The 13,863-nt window shown below is 69.9% G+C and overlaps 2 protein-coding genes across 3 annotated transcripts; both read right to left on the bottom strand.

The window, feature by feature from the left end:
* Nucleotides 1–159: 159 nt before the first annotated feature.
* On the bottom strand, nt 160–7,621 carry USP21 (ubiquitin specific peptidase 21). Its single transcript, XM_064401650.1, has 14 exons — nt 7,520–7,621; nt 5,815–5,870; nt 5,013–5,737; nt 3,554–3,613; nt 2,662–2,785; nt 2,453–2,564; nt 2,236–2,373; nt 2,077–2,141; nt 1,883–1,986; nt 1,106–1,192; nt 946–1,024; nt 738–845; nt 535–649; nt 160–444 (listed from the first exon to the last, which is right to left on the bottom strand). Exons 3-14 carry the CDS (start codon nt 5,727–5,729, stop codon nt 354–356), a joined length of 1,800 nt encoding a protein of 599 aa, XP_064257720.1. The 5' UTR covers nt 5,730–5,737; nt 5,815–5,870; nt 7,520–7,621; the 3' UTR covers nt 160–353.
* A 159-nt stretch (nt 7,622–7,780) lies between these two features.
* UFC1 (ubiquitin-fold modifier conjugating enzyme 1) lies at nt 7,781–12,641 on the bottom strand. Of its 2 annotated transcripts, none has more exons than XM_064401652.1 (6): nt 12,466–12,641; nt 11,852–11,919; nt 10,128–10,191; nt 9,950–10,020; nt 8,807–8,897; nt 7,781–8,009 (listed from the first exon to the last, which is right to left on the bottom strand). In XM_064401652.1, exons 1-6 carry the CDS (start codon nt 12,586–12,588, stop codon nt 7,938–7,940), a joined length of 489 nt encoding a protein of 162 aa, XP_064257722.1. In that variant the 5' UTR covers nt 12,589–12,641; the 3' UTR covers nt 7,781–7,937. The 2 variants fall into 2 exon arrangements, with proteins under 2 accessions (XP_064257722.1, XP_064257721.1); XM_064401651.1 differs by having other exon boundaries at nt 9,944–10,020; nt 12,466–12,634.
* Between the last annotated feature and the right edge of the window lie 1,222 nt (nt 12,642–13,863).

The raw sequence follows: 13,863 nt of genomic DNA, 5'->3' as shown, positions 1-13,863 counted from the left end.
GTGCACACATGGCCACGCCCATCCCTCATCAATCAACAGCACGCCCCGCCCATGCAGGCAAACCACGCCCACTCGGCAGTTATCAACTCAAAACCCCGCCCCCTCCCCAAGGCCACGCCCCCTCCCCCAGCCCCGAAACTCGGCGGTTTTTGGGGTTTTTTTAATAAATTTATTCACAAAACCCCCCGGGGCCGCGCGGGCTGCGGCCGCTCCCTCCGCACCGCCCTCTCCGGGGGGCTCCGGGGGCGGTCCCGGTGGGTTCCCGGGGGGCTCCGGGGGCGCTCCCGGGGGGCTCCGGGGGTTCCCGGGGGATCCCCCGCAGCCCGGCCCGCAGGCGGCTCCGGGCGCGGCTCTCAGGCCCTGCGGCCGGGCGGCTCCTCCAGCTCGTAGAACAGCACGTAGCCCTCGCTGGACGGCACCTGGTTCTCGCTGATGGGCGAGACGCTGCGGGGACACCCTCAGCACCGGCCGCGGGGGGCTCGGGGGGTGCCCCGGAGGGGCTCGGGGGGCTCGGGCGGGGCGGGGGGCACTGACCGGGAGTCGTTGTAGACGCGCCAGCCGGCCGGGTCGCGGCAGAAGGCCGTGTAGTGCCCGTAGTGCACGCTGCCCGAGTGGTTGCACAGCGCGTACAGGCTGTAGACAGGGCTGCCTGCAGCGGGGAGGGGGTCAGGGTTAGGATCCCCCACCCCAAAAGGCGGAGACCCCCACCCCAAAAGCCCCCCCGGAGCGCTCCTCACCCGCCTTCTCGCTGGCGAACTCCCGCAGGTTGAGCTGCTGCAGGGGGAAGTCCACGAAGACCGAGCATTTCTTGATGGAGTAGCGCGTGGTGGAGAACCGGTTCAGGTCTGCCGAGGGTTAAGGAGGGGGGGAGGAAATAGAGGGGTGACCCCCTGTGCCCCCCACCGCCCCCCAGAAAGCTTGGGGGCGCTGGTCCCCAAAGGATACGGAGCACCAGGATGCGTGGGAAGCGCTGGATCGTCAGCTTCTTGGTGCTGCGCGTGCGCTGCCGGCACTTGTCACACACCTGAGGGGCAGGGGACGTCAGGGAGGGGCTTGGGGACAAACCGGGGGGGTCCCCGGGGTGGGGGGGGGTCCGTCCTCTCACCGGGGCGTTCTCCGAGTCCAGCTCCTCCTCCTTGGTGAAGAGGCTGAAGCAGTCGTGCAGCGAGACCTTGCCCCCGGCAAAGCTTTTCTGGAGGGCCACGAGGTCGGGGGGGGAGATTTGGGGGGTCAGGGGGGGAAAATGGGGGGTCAGGGGGGAAAATGGGGGGTTTGAGGGGTTTTTGGGGGAAGCTAAAGGGTTTTTGGGGGTATGTGAGAGGTTTTGGGGGGATTGGAAGGGTTTTTGAGGGAGGTCTGAGCGGTTTATGGAGGAGTCTGAAGGTTTATTTTGGGGTCTGAAGGGTTTTTTGGGGGGGTCTGAAGGATTTTTGGGAGGATCTTAAAGGTTTTTGGGAGCTCTGAAGGGTTTTGGGGGGTCTGGGGGGTTTTTGCGGGGATCTGAAGCATTTTTTGGAGGGTCTAAAGGGTTTTGGGGGGTTTTCAAGGGTTTTGGGGGGGTCTGAAAGGTTTTTGGGGGCATCTGAGGGGTTTTTGGTGGGGTCTGAGGGGTTTTTTGGGGGATTTGAAGCATTTTGGGGGTGTCTGAAGCATTTTTGGGGGAGTCTTAAGGGTTTTTGGAGGGGTCTGAAGGGTTTTTTGGGGGAGTCTGAAGGGTTTTTGGGGGCTCTGAAGGGTTTTTGGGGGTCTGAAGGGTTTTTTGGGGCTCTGAAGGGTTTTTTGGGGCTCTGAAGGGTTTTTTTTGGGCTCTGAAGGGTTTTTTGGGGCTCTGAAGGGTTTTTTGGGGGGTATGAAGGGTTTTTGGGGGTCGCCCCACCCCTACCTTTGGGATGGGCAGCGAGAGGTCGCAGAACACCTCGAAGGTGGTGGAGCGGTAGCCGCAGGCCTGGCACTTGAGGCAGCTCTTCAGCTGCCCCACAAAGAGATCTGGGGGGCAAAGGGGGGGTCAGGGGGGCACCCCCAGAGGTTTTGGGGTCCGGGGGAGGGGGGGGCCACACCCCCACTGCCAGCGCTCACCCACGATCTTGCTGTCCTCCCTCTCCAGGTAGCGCTTCCACATCTGGTTGGCGCGCTCGTCGTCGCTGCGGGGGTGACACCGGGGTGACACACGGGGGGGGGGTCAGCTGTCCCCAAAAGCGGGGCTCCCCCTCCCCAGCAGCCCCTCCCCTCTCTCACCTGAGCGTTTCGGGGTCCTCCAGGGCCGGGGGTCTCCGTGTGTCCGACAGGATGCTGGGGGTGCGCCGGCCCTTCCTGTTGATCTCCACGTGCAGCCGGTCCATGAAGAACTTGAGGAATTCCTGCGCGTCCTGCTGGCTGCGGGGACGGGGACGCTTTGTGCCCGCCCGGGAGGGGTCCCCGGGGGTGCCCCCAAAGGTTTTGGGGGGCGTCTCACCTGTAACCCGTGAAGGAGGGCACGTATTTTTGGAACACGGCCTTGAAGCGCCCGGGGTTGACGGCCTCGGAGGAGTCGGGGTGCCACAGGGCGGCGATGACATCGGCGAAGGCTGCGGGGACACGGGGGACACGGCGGGGTCAGCGCCCCCGGGGGGGGTTATGTAACCCTCCGGGGGGGCTGCGGGAGTTTTGGGGGGCCTGCCCCACCTTCGGTGAGCTCCTGGGGGGCGCGGGGGCCGGGGGGCTGCTCCTGCTGGAAGTCGCGGCGCAGGCAGTAGTCCCGCAGCGGTTTGGTGCTGCTCAGGCACTGCAGCACCGCGTTCATGAAGCACTGCGGGGGGACACGGGGACATCCCGGCGCGTGGCACCTCAGCACGGGGCCCTCGGCCTGTCCCCTCTGCTGCCCCAGTGCCCCGTGCGGCTGGGGGTTCCCAGGGGTGTGATGTCCCCAGTGGGATGGGACCGTGGTGGGACAGCCACAAAGAGGCTCGGGGACACTGAGGGGACCGCCAGGTGACAGCGAGGGACCCTTCAAGGGCACCAAAGGGACCCCAGATCCCTCCCACAGCCCAGGGCAGGAGGGTTGGGGACCTTGGGGACAGCGCTGTGGGGCTGGGGGACATCCCCAGCAGGACAAGACCAGGGCCACCGAGCCTGGGAGACCCTGAGGGGACCCCGAGGGGACCCCAAATCCCTCCCGCACCCAGGACAGAGGGACAGAAGGGTTGGGGACCTTGGGGACAGTGCTGTGGGGCTGGGGGAGCTCTGGGAATGTGATCTCCCAGCTGGACAGGAGGACGGGACCAAGGCCACCAAGCATGGGTGACCCTGAGGTGACCCCAAATCCCTCCTACACCCCAGGACAGAGAGACAGAAGGGTTGGGGACCTTGGGGACAGCACTGTGGGGCTGGGGGAGCTCCAGGAATGTGACATCCCAGCAGGACAGGACCAAGAGTGACCCTAAGGGGACCCCAAATCCCCCCTGCAACCCAGGACAGAGGGACAGGAGGGTCGGGGACCCCGAGGTGACCCCAAATCCCTCCCGCACCCCAGGACAGCTCCCCGGGAGGGGCGGGGTGCCCGCGGGGAGCCGCTTACCGTGTTGCCCAGATTCCTGAGGCCGACGTGGCCCGAGCCCAGCAGCAGCGCGTGGTGGGTCTGGGGGGACAGCGGGGGGCACGCGGTGAGCCGCGCCCCGGCCGCGCCGTCCCCCCGGGCGTCCCCCGGCGGCGCTGGCTTCACCTCGCCGCTGACCAGCAGCAGCCCCATGACCGCCGTGTGCACCACGGACTCGGAGATGTCGGTGGCCCGGCCCTGCAGCTCCCGCCGGGTCACCAGCGAGCGCTGCAGCTTCCGCGGCAGCTCCACCAGCGTGGCTCCCTGCAGCCCCGGCATGCTGGCACCGCCGCGGTGGCACCGCCGCGGTGGCACCGGCTCGGTGGCCCCCGCGGCACCGGTGGCACCGCTGCCGGCCACCGGAGCGTCCCCTCCCCCTCAGCTCATTAGCTGATCCGATTCCCCCGGCTATTCTGGGCCGCGCGAGGCTCATCCCGGGGGATTAATTAGCCGGAGCTGCCCCTGGGGACAGCGAGAGCCCGCAGGGGTGCCGAGGTAAACACCCCCCAAAAATCCCTGCCCGCTTTCCACCGAGGGGTTCCGGGGGTCCCGAGGGGCTGCGGGACCCCCCCAGGCAGCGCTGGGGACACCCCGAGGGGGGACAGGGCGGGGTGGCCGCGCCCCGGGGGCACTGAGGGGATTACGATCCCCCCACACGTGGCCGGGCAGGTGAGGGATGGGGCGGGGGGCCGGATGCGGAAACGGGGAGGGGGCAGCGGCCAGCCCCGGCCAGCCCAGTGCCACCAGGGTGCCACCCTGGAGCCGTGGGGACAGAACCCAGAGGCACAAGGATGGCACCGGCCACCCGCAGCCCCCCGAGATGTGGGGGTCCCCAAAACAGGACTGGAGCGGGGACAGGTGAGGCTGCCACCACTGTCCCACCCTGGCGATGTCACCGAGCCTGAGAGCGGGGACACCGCGGGGGGCTCAAAGTGTCCCCAGAGCTGGGGACACAGGGGGTCTCAAAGTGTCCCTAATGCTGGGGACACCCTGGGGGCTGCAAAATGTCCCTGAGGATGGGGACAGAGTGGGGGTCTCAAAGTGCCCCCAAAACTGGGGACACTGAGGGATTCTCAAAATGTCCCCAAAACTGGGGACACTGTGGGGGTCTCAAAGCATCCCCAAGGCTGGGGACACTGTGAGGACTGCAAAATGTCCCTGAGGATAGGGACAGTGTGGGGGTCTCAAAGTGTCCCCATGGCTTGGGGACACTGAGGGAGTCTCAAAGTGTCCCCAAAGCTGCAGACAGTGTGGGGGGCTCAAAGTATCCCCAAGGCTGGGGACAGCATGGGATTCTCAAAATGTCCCCGAGGCTGGGGAAAATGCAGGGGTCTCATAATGTCCCTGAGGCTGGGGACACCGGGGGGGGTCTTAAAGTGTCCCCAAGGCTGGGGACACACGACACAGCCCCTCCCTCCCTCCCGCCCTCCCGGGCTCTTACGGCAGCCGCCTTGTCCTCGGTCCGGCCAGGCGCGGGGCTGCCGGGGCCGAAGGGGGGGTCGGAGCGGGCGCGGGGGCCGCCCTCGGGGCGCACGGACAGCAGCGGCGGCGTGCCCTTGCCGTCGGGCCCGGCGGCCACGGCGACCCTGCGCAGCGACGAGCTCCTCCGCAGCGCCAGCGCGCCCGCGCCCAGCGGGTGCCCGCAGTCCCTGAGCACCAGCCGGCTCAGCGCCACCGCCACGTCCTCGGCGCGGCTGGGCACACCGGCGACACCGCCGCCGCCTCCCTGGCTCAGGTCGCCGATGCTGATGGATTTGGAGCGGGCCAGGTTGCTCCGGCGGCGCTCGGCCGCGCTGGGCAGCGAGAAGGAGGCGCTGCCGGGCACCTGCGGGGCTCCCCCGGGCACCCTCACGCCGTGATCGGCCTTGAGCGGCCCCCGGCGCCCGCCCGGCCCGCGGGGAGCGGCGTCCCCCCGTTTGGCCGCCCGGCCCCGCTCCAGCTCCAGCTTCTTGGGGCGGGGGTCGTCGGGGGGCGGCGGGGGCCGGGGGGGCAGCAGGCGCAGTTTGGGGGCCGGGGACAGCCCGTTGGGGGCCGCATGGCGCTCCTGGCTCAGCGCCCGGTGCCCGCTGGGCAGGCGGGAGCCCGCGCGGGGCTGCGCGGTCACCACGGCGCCGGGGTCCCTGGCGCGGCCCAGGCGGTGCTCCGAGGCCTGGGGCATGGCGGGGCCTGCGGGACAGCGACAGCGCCGTGACGGGGGGCAGCGCCAGCGCGGGGGGCAGAGGGGCACGGGGAGCGGCACCCACCTGCTCACAGCCCCCTGCGCCCGGCGGCCCGACACAGCGTCCCGTCGGCGGGGGCCCTGCGGGGACACGGCGTCAGCGGGGACCCCCGAGGCTCGGGGGGAACCCAAGGGCTCGGGGGCACCCCAAGGGCTCGGGGACCCCAAAAGCTCGGGGGGACCCCAAAGGCTCGGGGGGAACCCAAAGGCTCGGGGGACCCCAAAGGCTCGGGGGATCCCAAAGGCTCGGGGACCCCAAAGGCTCGGCGGATCCCAAAGGCTTGGGGGCACCCCAAGGGCTCGGGGAGCCCAAAGGCTCAGATGGAACCCAAAGGCTCGGGGATCCCAAAGGCTCGGGGGACCCCAAGGGCTCGGGGACCCCAAAGGCTCAGGGGACCCCAAAGCCTCGGGGGAGCCCCAAAGGCTCAGGGGACCCCAAAGGCTCAGATGGAAACCAAAGGCTCGGGGACCCCAAAGCCTCGGGGGGACCCCAAAGGCTCAGATGGAACCCAAAGGCTCGGGGACCCCAAGGGCTCGGGGACCCCAAAGGCTTGGGGGATCCCAAAGGCTCCGGGACCCCAAAGGCTGGGGGGACCCCAAAGGTTTGGGGGACCCCAGAGCCCCGGGGGACACCAAAGGCTCGGGGACCCCAAAGGTTTGGGGGACCCCAGAGCCCCGGGGGACCCTAAAGGCTTGGAGGGAACCCAAAGGCTCAGGGGGCCCCAAAGCCTCAGGAGAACCCCAAAGGCTCAGGGATCCCCAGAGCCCCGCGGGGCCCCAAAGCCTCGGGGGGCCTCAAAGGCTCGGGGGGACCCCAAAGGTTCAGGAGACCCCACAGCCCTGGGGGGCCCCAAAGGCTCGGGGGGCCCCCAAAGACTCGGGGACCCCAAATCCCCGGGGGGACCCCAAAGACTCGGGGACCCCAAAGGCTTGGGAGGCCCCAAAGGCTCGGGGGGACCTCAAAGCCTCGGGGGGCCGCAAAGGCTCGGGGACCCCCAGCTCCAGGTGAGCACCGGGAGCGTGCCCGTCCCCCGCCCAGGCCGGGTGCTGCTCCCCGGGCAGAGCTGCCGGTGCCCCGGCAGGCCATGGGTGGTCCCGGAGGAGCGGAGCACCAACCCCCGCTGGCCGCCGAGGCTTGGGGCGGGGGTCGCAGCGGGAAGAGCCGCTGGAAGAGCCCCCGGCCCACCCAGCCCGCGACCCCCGGGCTCAGCCCTCCCACAATCCCGGGGTACCCGAGCAGGGGATCCCGAACCCCCCGGGCCTGCAGCCCCCCCTCAATCCCGGGGTACCCGAGAAGGGGATCCCGAACCCCCCGGGCCTGCAGCACCCCCCGCAGTCCCGGGGTCCCCCAAAAGCGGATCCCGCACACGCCCCTCAATCCCGGGTCCCCCCCAAGGGGTCCCGCACCCCCCGGGCTCAGCCCCCCACTCCCTCCCGGTGCCCCCATCACCCCGGGCCCCCCGCCCTCGGGGCCCCGCCCCCCTCTCCCGGCCCGGGGTCCCTCACCGGGGGTGCCCCCTGCCCCCCCTCCCCGCAGCCCCCCCCCGGTTCCCCCCCTGAGGGGCTCCCGCTGCCCCCCCCCATCATCCCGGTACCCCCCCGCCCCCCGGGGCCCTGTCCCGCACCCCCCGCCCGGCCCCGCGGCGCCCCCGCGGGGGGTGTCCGCTGTCCCGGAGCACCCCCAGCCCCAAGTGTGGCCCCCCTGGCCCCCCGGCAGGGTCCCCCCGCACCTCCCGCGGGCCGCCATGGCAACAACTCCCGCCGCACCCGCCGCCATCTTTGTGCCTCCCTCAGCCGGCCCCGCCCCCGGCGGCATCGCCGCCGCCTCTGCGCGTGCGCCGCACTGCCGGCCACGCCCCGCGTCGCCGTGGAAACCGCGCGGCGTCTTAAAGGGGCCGCGACCCGCGCGGGTTGGTGGGGGGGACACACCGGGGGGTGTTGGGGACAAATCCCCCCCGTGCCACCCCCAAAATAACAAAGCGCCACTCAACCGGGGTTCAGTGTTTATTGGGGAGCAGCAGCGAAGCGGTGGGGAGGGGCGGCAGCAGCTGGGAGGGGAACGAGGGACCCCCGAGGGGGGGTGGGACCCCCGAGGGGGGTGGGGGACCCCCGAGGGGGGTGGGGGACCCCCAATGTCCCCCCCGTTGGTCACTTGTCCTTGTGCTGGATGAGGCCTTTGGAGATCAGGTCCGGGATCTCCACGGCCAGCCAGGGCCCGAGCTGTGGGGACAGGGGGCACGGCTGTGGGGACAGCCCTGGGGCGTGTCACCACCCCCCCGGAGAGGTGACAGCCCCCCCCAAAAGTGACAGCCCCCCTCAGTGTCACCACCCCCCCGGAGAGGTGACAGCCCCCCAAAAGTGACAGCCCCAATCAGTGTCACCACCCCCCCGGAGAGGTGACAGCCCCCCCAAAATGTGACAGCCCCCCTCAGTGTCACCACCCCCCCGGAGAGGTGACAGCCCCCCCAAAAGTGACAGCCCTGGGGCGTGTCACCACCCCCCCGGAGAGGTGACAGCCCCCCCAAAAGTGACAGCCCCCCTCAGTGTCACCACCCCCCCGGAGAGGTGACAGCCCCCCAAAAGTGACAGCCCCAATCAGTGTCACCACCCCCCCGGAGAGGTGACAGCCCCCCCAAAATGTGACAGCCCCCCTCAGTGTCACCACCCCCCCGGAGAGGTGACAGCCCCCCCTCAGTGTCACACCCCGCATATGGGTGTCACCCTCTCAGTGTCACACCCCCCAAAAGGGTGACAATCCCCCCCACAGTGTCACCCCCACTGTGTCACACCCCCCAAAAGTGACAGCCCCCCCTCAGTGCCACAGCCCCTGAATGTGTCACCCTCTCAGTGTCACACCCCCCCCAAAAGAGTGACAAACCCCCCATGTCACACTCTCAGTGGGTGCCACACCCCCTGTGTCACACCCCCCAAAAAGTGACAGACCCCCTCAGTGTCACCCCCCATCAGTGTCACCCCCCCCAATGTCACCTCCCCCCCCCCAGTGTCCCCCCGCTCACCCCCAGTGCCATCAGGTGTGCCAGCCCGAACTTGGGCACGTTCCTGGCCCACAGGGGCTTGAAGTGGTCACTGAGGCAGATCTTACCCCCCCTGGGGGGGCAGCGGCCCGTCAGAGCCCCCCCGGGACCCCCAAACCCCCCCCAGCCCCCCCTGTGACCCGTCAGACCATCCCCCCCGGGGACCCCCAAAACCCCCCCCCAGGAACCCCAAAACCCCCCCGGGATCCCCCCAAATCCCCCCTGGACCCCCCCCCCAAGCTCCAGAACTGCCTCAGGACCCCCCACAAGTTCCCCCAGGACCCCCCAAACCTCCCCCCCCCCCAAGCCCCAAGACCCCTCCCAGACCCCTCTGAGCCCCAAGACCTCCCCCCCCAAAGCCCCCCAGGATCCCTCCCAGACCCCCCTGAACCCCCCAAGCCCCCCCAGGACCCCCCTAAGCAAGCCCAGGACCCCTCCCAGACCCTCTAAACCCCCCCAGGACCCCCAAACCCCCCCCCAGGACCCCTACAAGACCCTCCCAAGGCCCAGGACCCTTCCTCAAGCTCCTGCAGGACCCCCAAACCCCCCCCCAAGCCTCCAAAACCCTCCCCAGGACCCCTCCCAACCCCCCCAGGACCCCTCCCAGACGCGCCTGAACCCCCCAAGCCCCCCCAGGACCCCCCTAACCAAGCCCAGGACCCCTCCCAGACCCCCCCAAAGCCCCCTCCCAGGCCCTCCAAACTCCCCCAGGCCCCCCTGAACCCCCCAAGCCCCCCCAGGACCCCCCTAACCAAGCCCAGGACCCCTCCCAGACTCCCCCCAGGACCCCCCCCAGGACCCCCGAAGCCCCCCCAGGACCCCCCCTAACCAAGCCCAGGACCCCTCCCAGATCCTCTAAGCCCCCCCAGACCCCCCAAACCCCCCCAGACCCCCCAAGCTCCCCCCAAAACCCTCCCCAAGACCCCTCCCAGACCCCCCCCAACCCTTCCAAGACCCCTCCCAGACCCCCCTGACACCCCCAGGACCCCATTAACCAAGGCCAGGACCCCTCCCAAACCCTCTAAGCCCCCCCAGGACCCCCCAAGCCCCCCCAGGACCCCCCCCAAGCCCCCCAGGACCCCCCCAAGCCCCCCAGGACCCCCGAGCCCCCAGCCCCACCGGTACATCTTGGCGGTTTTCCCGTCCAGCTCGGGGATGGCGATTTCGGGGGCGGTGCCCGGGTACGTCACCGGGATCTGGGGGGGCCGGGGGGGGTCAGCAACCCCCTGAGACCCCCCCCAAAACCCTCTGAGACCCCCAAAGATTCAACGAGAGCCCCCCCCCCCCGGAGCCCCCTGCTCACCTCGAACTCGATGCTGAACTCGTACCTGAGCAGCTCATGGATGTACCAGCACCTGCCCGACCAGCTGGGGACAGCGGGACCCTCAGCGACCCCCAAAACCCCCCAAAACCCCTCAGCGACCCCCCAAAACCGCCCTGGGGACAGCGGGACCCTCAGCGACCCCCAAAAACCCCCGGGACCCCCCAAAACCACCCCGGGGACAGCGGGACCCTCAGCAACCCCCCAAAACCCCCCAAAACCCCCCGGGACCCCCCAAAACCCCGGGACCCCCCAAAACCCCCCCAGGGACAGCGGGACCCTCAGCGACCCCAAAACCCCCCCCAAAAACCCCCCGAGACCCCCCAAAACCCCCCAAAACCCCTCAGCAACCCCCCAAAACCACCCCGGGCACAGCGGGACCCTCAGCGACCCCCAAAAATCCCCAGGACGCCCCAAAACCCCCCCCGGGGCAGCAGGGACCCTCAGTGACCCCCCCAAACCCACACGGGACCCCCCCAAAACCCCTGGACACCCCAAAACCCCCCAGGGGCAGCGGGGACCCTCAGTGACCCCCAAAAAACCCCCCAAAACCCCTCAGCGACCCCCCAAAACCCACCCCTGGGGACAGCGGGACCCTCAGCGACCCCCAAAAACCCCCCGGGACCCCCCAAAACCCCCCAGGGACAGTGGGGACGCTCAGTGACCCCGAAAACCCCCCAGGACCCCCCAAAACCCCCTCCCAAAACCCCCCGGGACCCCCCAAAACCCCCCTGGGACCCCATCAAAACCCCTCAGTGACCCTGGGACCCCCCCGGGACCCCCCAAAACCCCTCAGTGACCCCCAAAACCCCCCGGGACCCCCCCCAAAACCCCTCTGACCCTAGCCCGAGACCCCCCAAAACCCCTGGGACCCCCCCAAAACCCCCCTGGGACTTCATCAAAACCACTCAGTGACCCCCAAAACACCCCGGGGGACCCCCCAAAACCCCTGCCCCCCCCCCAAATCCCTCAGTGACCCCCCCCAAACCACTCAGACCCCCTCAAAACCCCCTTGGGACCCCCCGGGACCCCCCCAATACCTGTCAGTGACCCCCCAAAGCCCCTCGGGACTCCCCCAAAACCCCCTTGGGACCCCCCCCAAAACCTCCCGGGACCCCCCAAAGCCCCTTGGGATCCCCCAAAACCACTCAAACCCCCCCCCAAAACCCCCTTGGGGACCCCCCCGAAACCCCCCGGGACCCCCCAAAGCCCCTCGGGACCCCCCCAAAATCCCTCAGTGACCCCCAAAACCGCCTTGGGACCCCCCAAAACCCCTTGGGATCCCCCAAAACCACTCAAGAGCCCCCCAAAATCCCTCAGTGACCCCCCAAACCCCCGGGACCCCCCCAATACCTGTCAGTGACCCCCCCAATACCCCTTAGGACCCCCCTAAAGCCCCTCAGGACCCCCCAAAACCCCCCAAGACCCCCCCAATACCTGTCAGTGACCCCCCAAAGCCCCTCGGGACCCCCCCAAAACCCCCTTGGGACCCCCCCAAAACCCCCCAGGACCCCCCAAAGCCCCTCAGGACCCCCTCAGTGTGGGAGAACCCCCGGGACCCCCTCCCCAAAACCCCTCCCAATGTCCACAACCGGGGGACCCCCCCCCTCCCGGTCACCGGAGCGGCCTCGGGGGTGTCGCGACAGTCCCGGGGGGGGTCCCGGTGTGACCGGGGGGGGTCCCGGAGCCCCCTCCCCCCCCCTTACCGGGTGCCCTCGGGGTTGGACTCCAGGCGGAACCAGTCGGTGTCGGCGCGTTTGTTGTTCTCCACGTACTGCCGGGACACCGGGGGGGTCACCGGGGGGGCACCGGTACCGGGGGGGGGGTCACCGGTACCGGGGGGGGTCACCGGTACCGGGGGACACCGGGAGTGTCAAGGGGACACCGGGGGACACCGGGGGTGAATCGAGGGACACCGGGGTACCGAGGGGAATCACCGGGGGGGGACACCGGGGGGCTCACCGGTACCGGGAGGTGGGGGGGGGTCACCGGTACCGGGAACGGGAGACACCGGGGGGGCAGTACCGGTACCGGGGGGACACCGGGAGTGTCAAGGGGGACACCGGACACGGATCGAGGGACACCGGGGTACCGAAGGGACTCACCGGCGGGGGACATCGGGGGATCACCGGTACCGGGGGGGGTCACCGGTACCGGTACCGGGGGACACCGGGAGGGACACAGGGGTGGTCTGGGAGGGGGACAGCAGCAGCGGGGGGACACCGGAGCGACACCGCGTGGGGAAACCGGGAGGGAATTGAGACACCGGGGACGAACGGAAGGGGAGGGGGGGGAACACCGAGAGGCGCCACGGCCGCACCTGGATGAGCGCCCGGTACTCCTCTCGCAGCCGCTCGGCCCAGCCCTCGCGGTCCCGCGGCCCCGCGGGTGCCCGCAGCAGCGGCAGCTCCGCCACCGCCCGCCGCGCCGCCGCGTCCGCCATGGCCGGGCCCCGCCATGCCGCCCCGCCGGAAGTGACGTGGCTCCGCCGCCGCCCGCCGCGCCGCCATCTTCTCTACGGGAGCGGCGGGGGCGGTGACGTCAGTGCGGCAGCCATCTTGGGTGAGGGCACGCCCGGCGCGTGAGGCCGCGGTGTGGCCGCCATCTTTAGTGCTGGCGGCGGTGAGGGGAGGTGGGGCGGGGCTGGGCTGAGGGGGCGGCACCCACAGCTCGGGGACCGCCCCCTCCTCAGGGACCCCCCCAAAACAGCGACAGGGACCCCCCTCCTCACCCTAGGGACCCCCCCCAAACAGCAACGGGGACCCTCGACAAGCCTAATGACCCCCTCACAGCCCAGGGACCGCCCCCTCCTCAGGGACCCCCCAAAACAGCGACAGGGACCCCCCCCCCACCCTAGGGACCCCCCCCACAGTGACAGAGACCCTCCGACAGGCCCAGGGACCCCTCTCGAAACCCCTGAGAACCCCCCCCAACAGGCCTAGGGAACCCCCCCACAGGCCCAGGCCTTAGCATCAGGGACACCCCCCTCAAAACCCCAGGGACCACCCCCCCACACGGACCCCCCCAACAGCCCCAGGGACCCCCCAGCCCCAATTCCAAGGACACAGTGCGGGCGGTCAGGGCTTTATTTTGGGGTTCTGGGGTGGGCTCAGGGCTCTGCTGGGGGGCTCTGGGCTGGACTGGGAAGGGGTCTCAGGGCTGTGATGGGTGGGGGAGACTCGGTGGGGGCCTCAGGGTACCAGGATGGGCTCAGGGCTGGGCTGGGGTCTGGGGTGGGGGTCTCAGGGCCATGTTCGGGCCCATCCTGGGGATCTCAGGGGCTCTATCTGGGTCTGTGTGGGGGTCTCAGGGGGTCTTGGGGCTGTATTTGTGTTCACGTGGGGGTCTCAGGGCTGTTTTGGGGTCGGTGTGGGGGGTCTCAGGGCTGTATTTTGGGTCCATGTGGGGGTCTGAGGGGGTCTCAGGGCTGTTTTGGGGTCCATGGGGGGGTCTCGGGGCTGTTTTGGGGTCGGTGTGGGGGTCTCAGGGCTGTATTTTGGGTCCATGTGGGGGTCTGAGGGGGTCTCAGGGCTGTTTTGGGGTCGGTGTGGGGGTCTCGGGGCTGTTTTGGGGTCGGTGTGGGGGTCTCGGGGCTGTTTTGGGGTCGGTGTGGGGGGTCTCGGGGCTGCGTCCGGGCCCATCCTGGGGGTCTCAGGGCTCAGTCCAGGTCCATGTGGGGCTCTCGGGGGGTCCCGGGGCTCTCAGGGCTGCCCGCGGG

The sequence above is a fragment of the Passer domesticus genome, chromosome 32, assembly GCF_036417665.1.
Source record: "Passer domesticus isolate bPasDom1 chromosome 32, bPasDom1.hap1, whole genome shotgun sequence".
NCBI classification, from domain to species: domain Eukaryota; kingdom Metazoa; phylum Chordata; class Aves; order Passeriformes; family Passeridae; genus Passer; species Passer domesticus.
The sequence above is the reverse complement of the archived record's forward strand: the minus strand, read 5'-3'. Positions and strand labels throughout refer to the sequence as shown.

Excerpts from the sequence above, each read along its gene's own strand:
- UFC1 (XM_064401651.1), bottom strand. The coding sequence starts at position 12,588 with ATGGCGGACGCGGCGGCGCGGCGGGCGGTGGCGGAGCTGCCGCTGCTG. Across the intron at positions 11,920-12,465 it reads AGTACCGGGCGCTCATCCAG|TACGTGGAGAACAACAAACG; the intron begins GTGCGGCCGTGG and ends GTGTCCCGGCAG. Across the intron at positions 8,898-9,943 it reads AAAACCGCCAAGATGTACCG|GGGGGGTAAGATCTGCCTCA; the intron begins GTGGGGCTGGGG and ends CTGCCCCCCCAG.
- USP21 (XM_064401650.1), bottom strand. The coding sequence starts at position 5,729 with ATGCCCCAGGCCTCGGAGCACCGCCTGGGCCGCGCCAGGGACCCCGGC. Across the intron at positions 2,374-2,452 it reads CCCTCCTTCACGGGTTACAG|CCAGCAGGACGCGCAGGAAT; the intron begins GTGAGACGCCCC and ends CCGTCCCCGCAG. Across the intron at positions 846-945 it reads CCCACGCATCCTGGTGCTCC|ACCTGAACCGGTTCTCCACC; the intron begins GTATCCTTTGGG and ends AACCCTCGGCAG.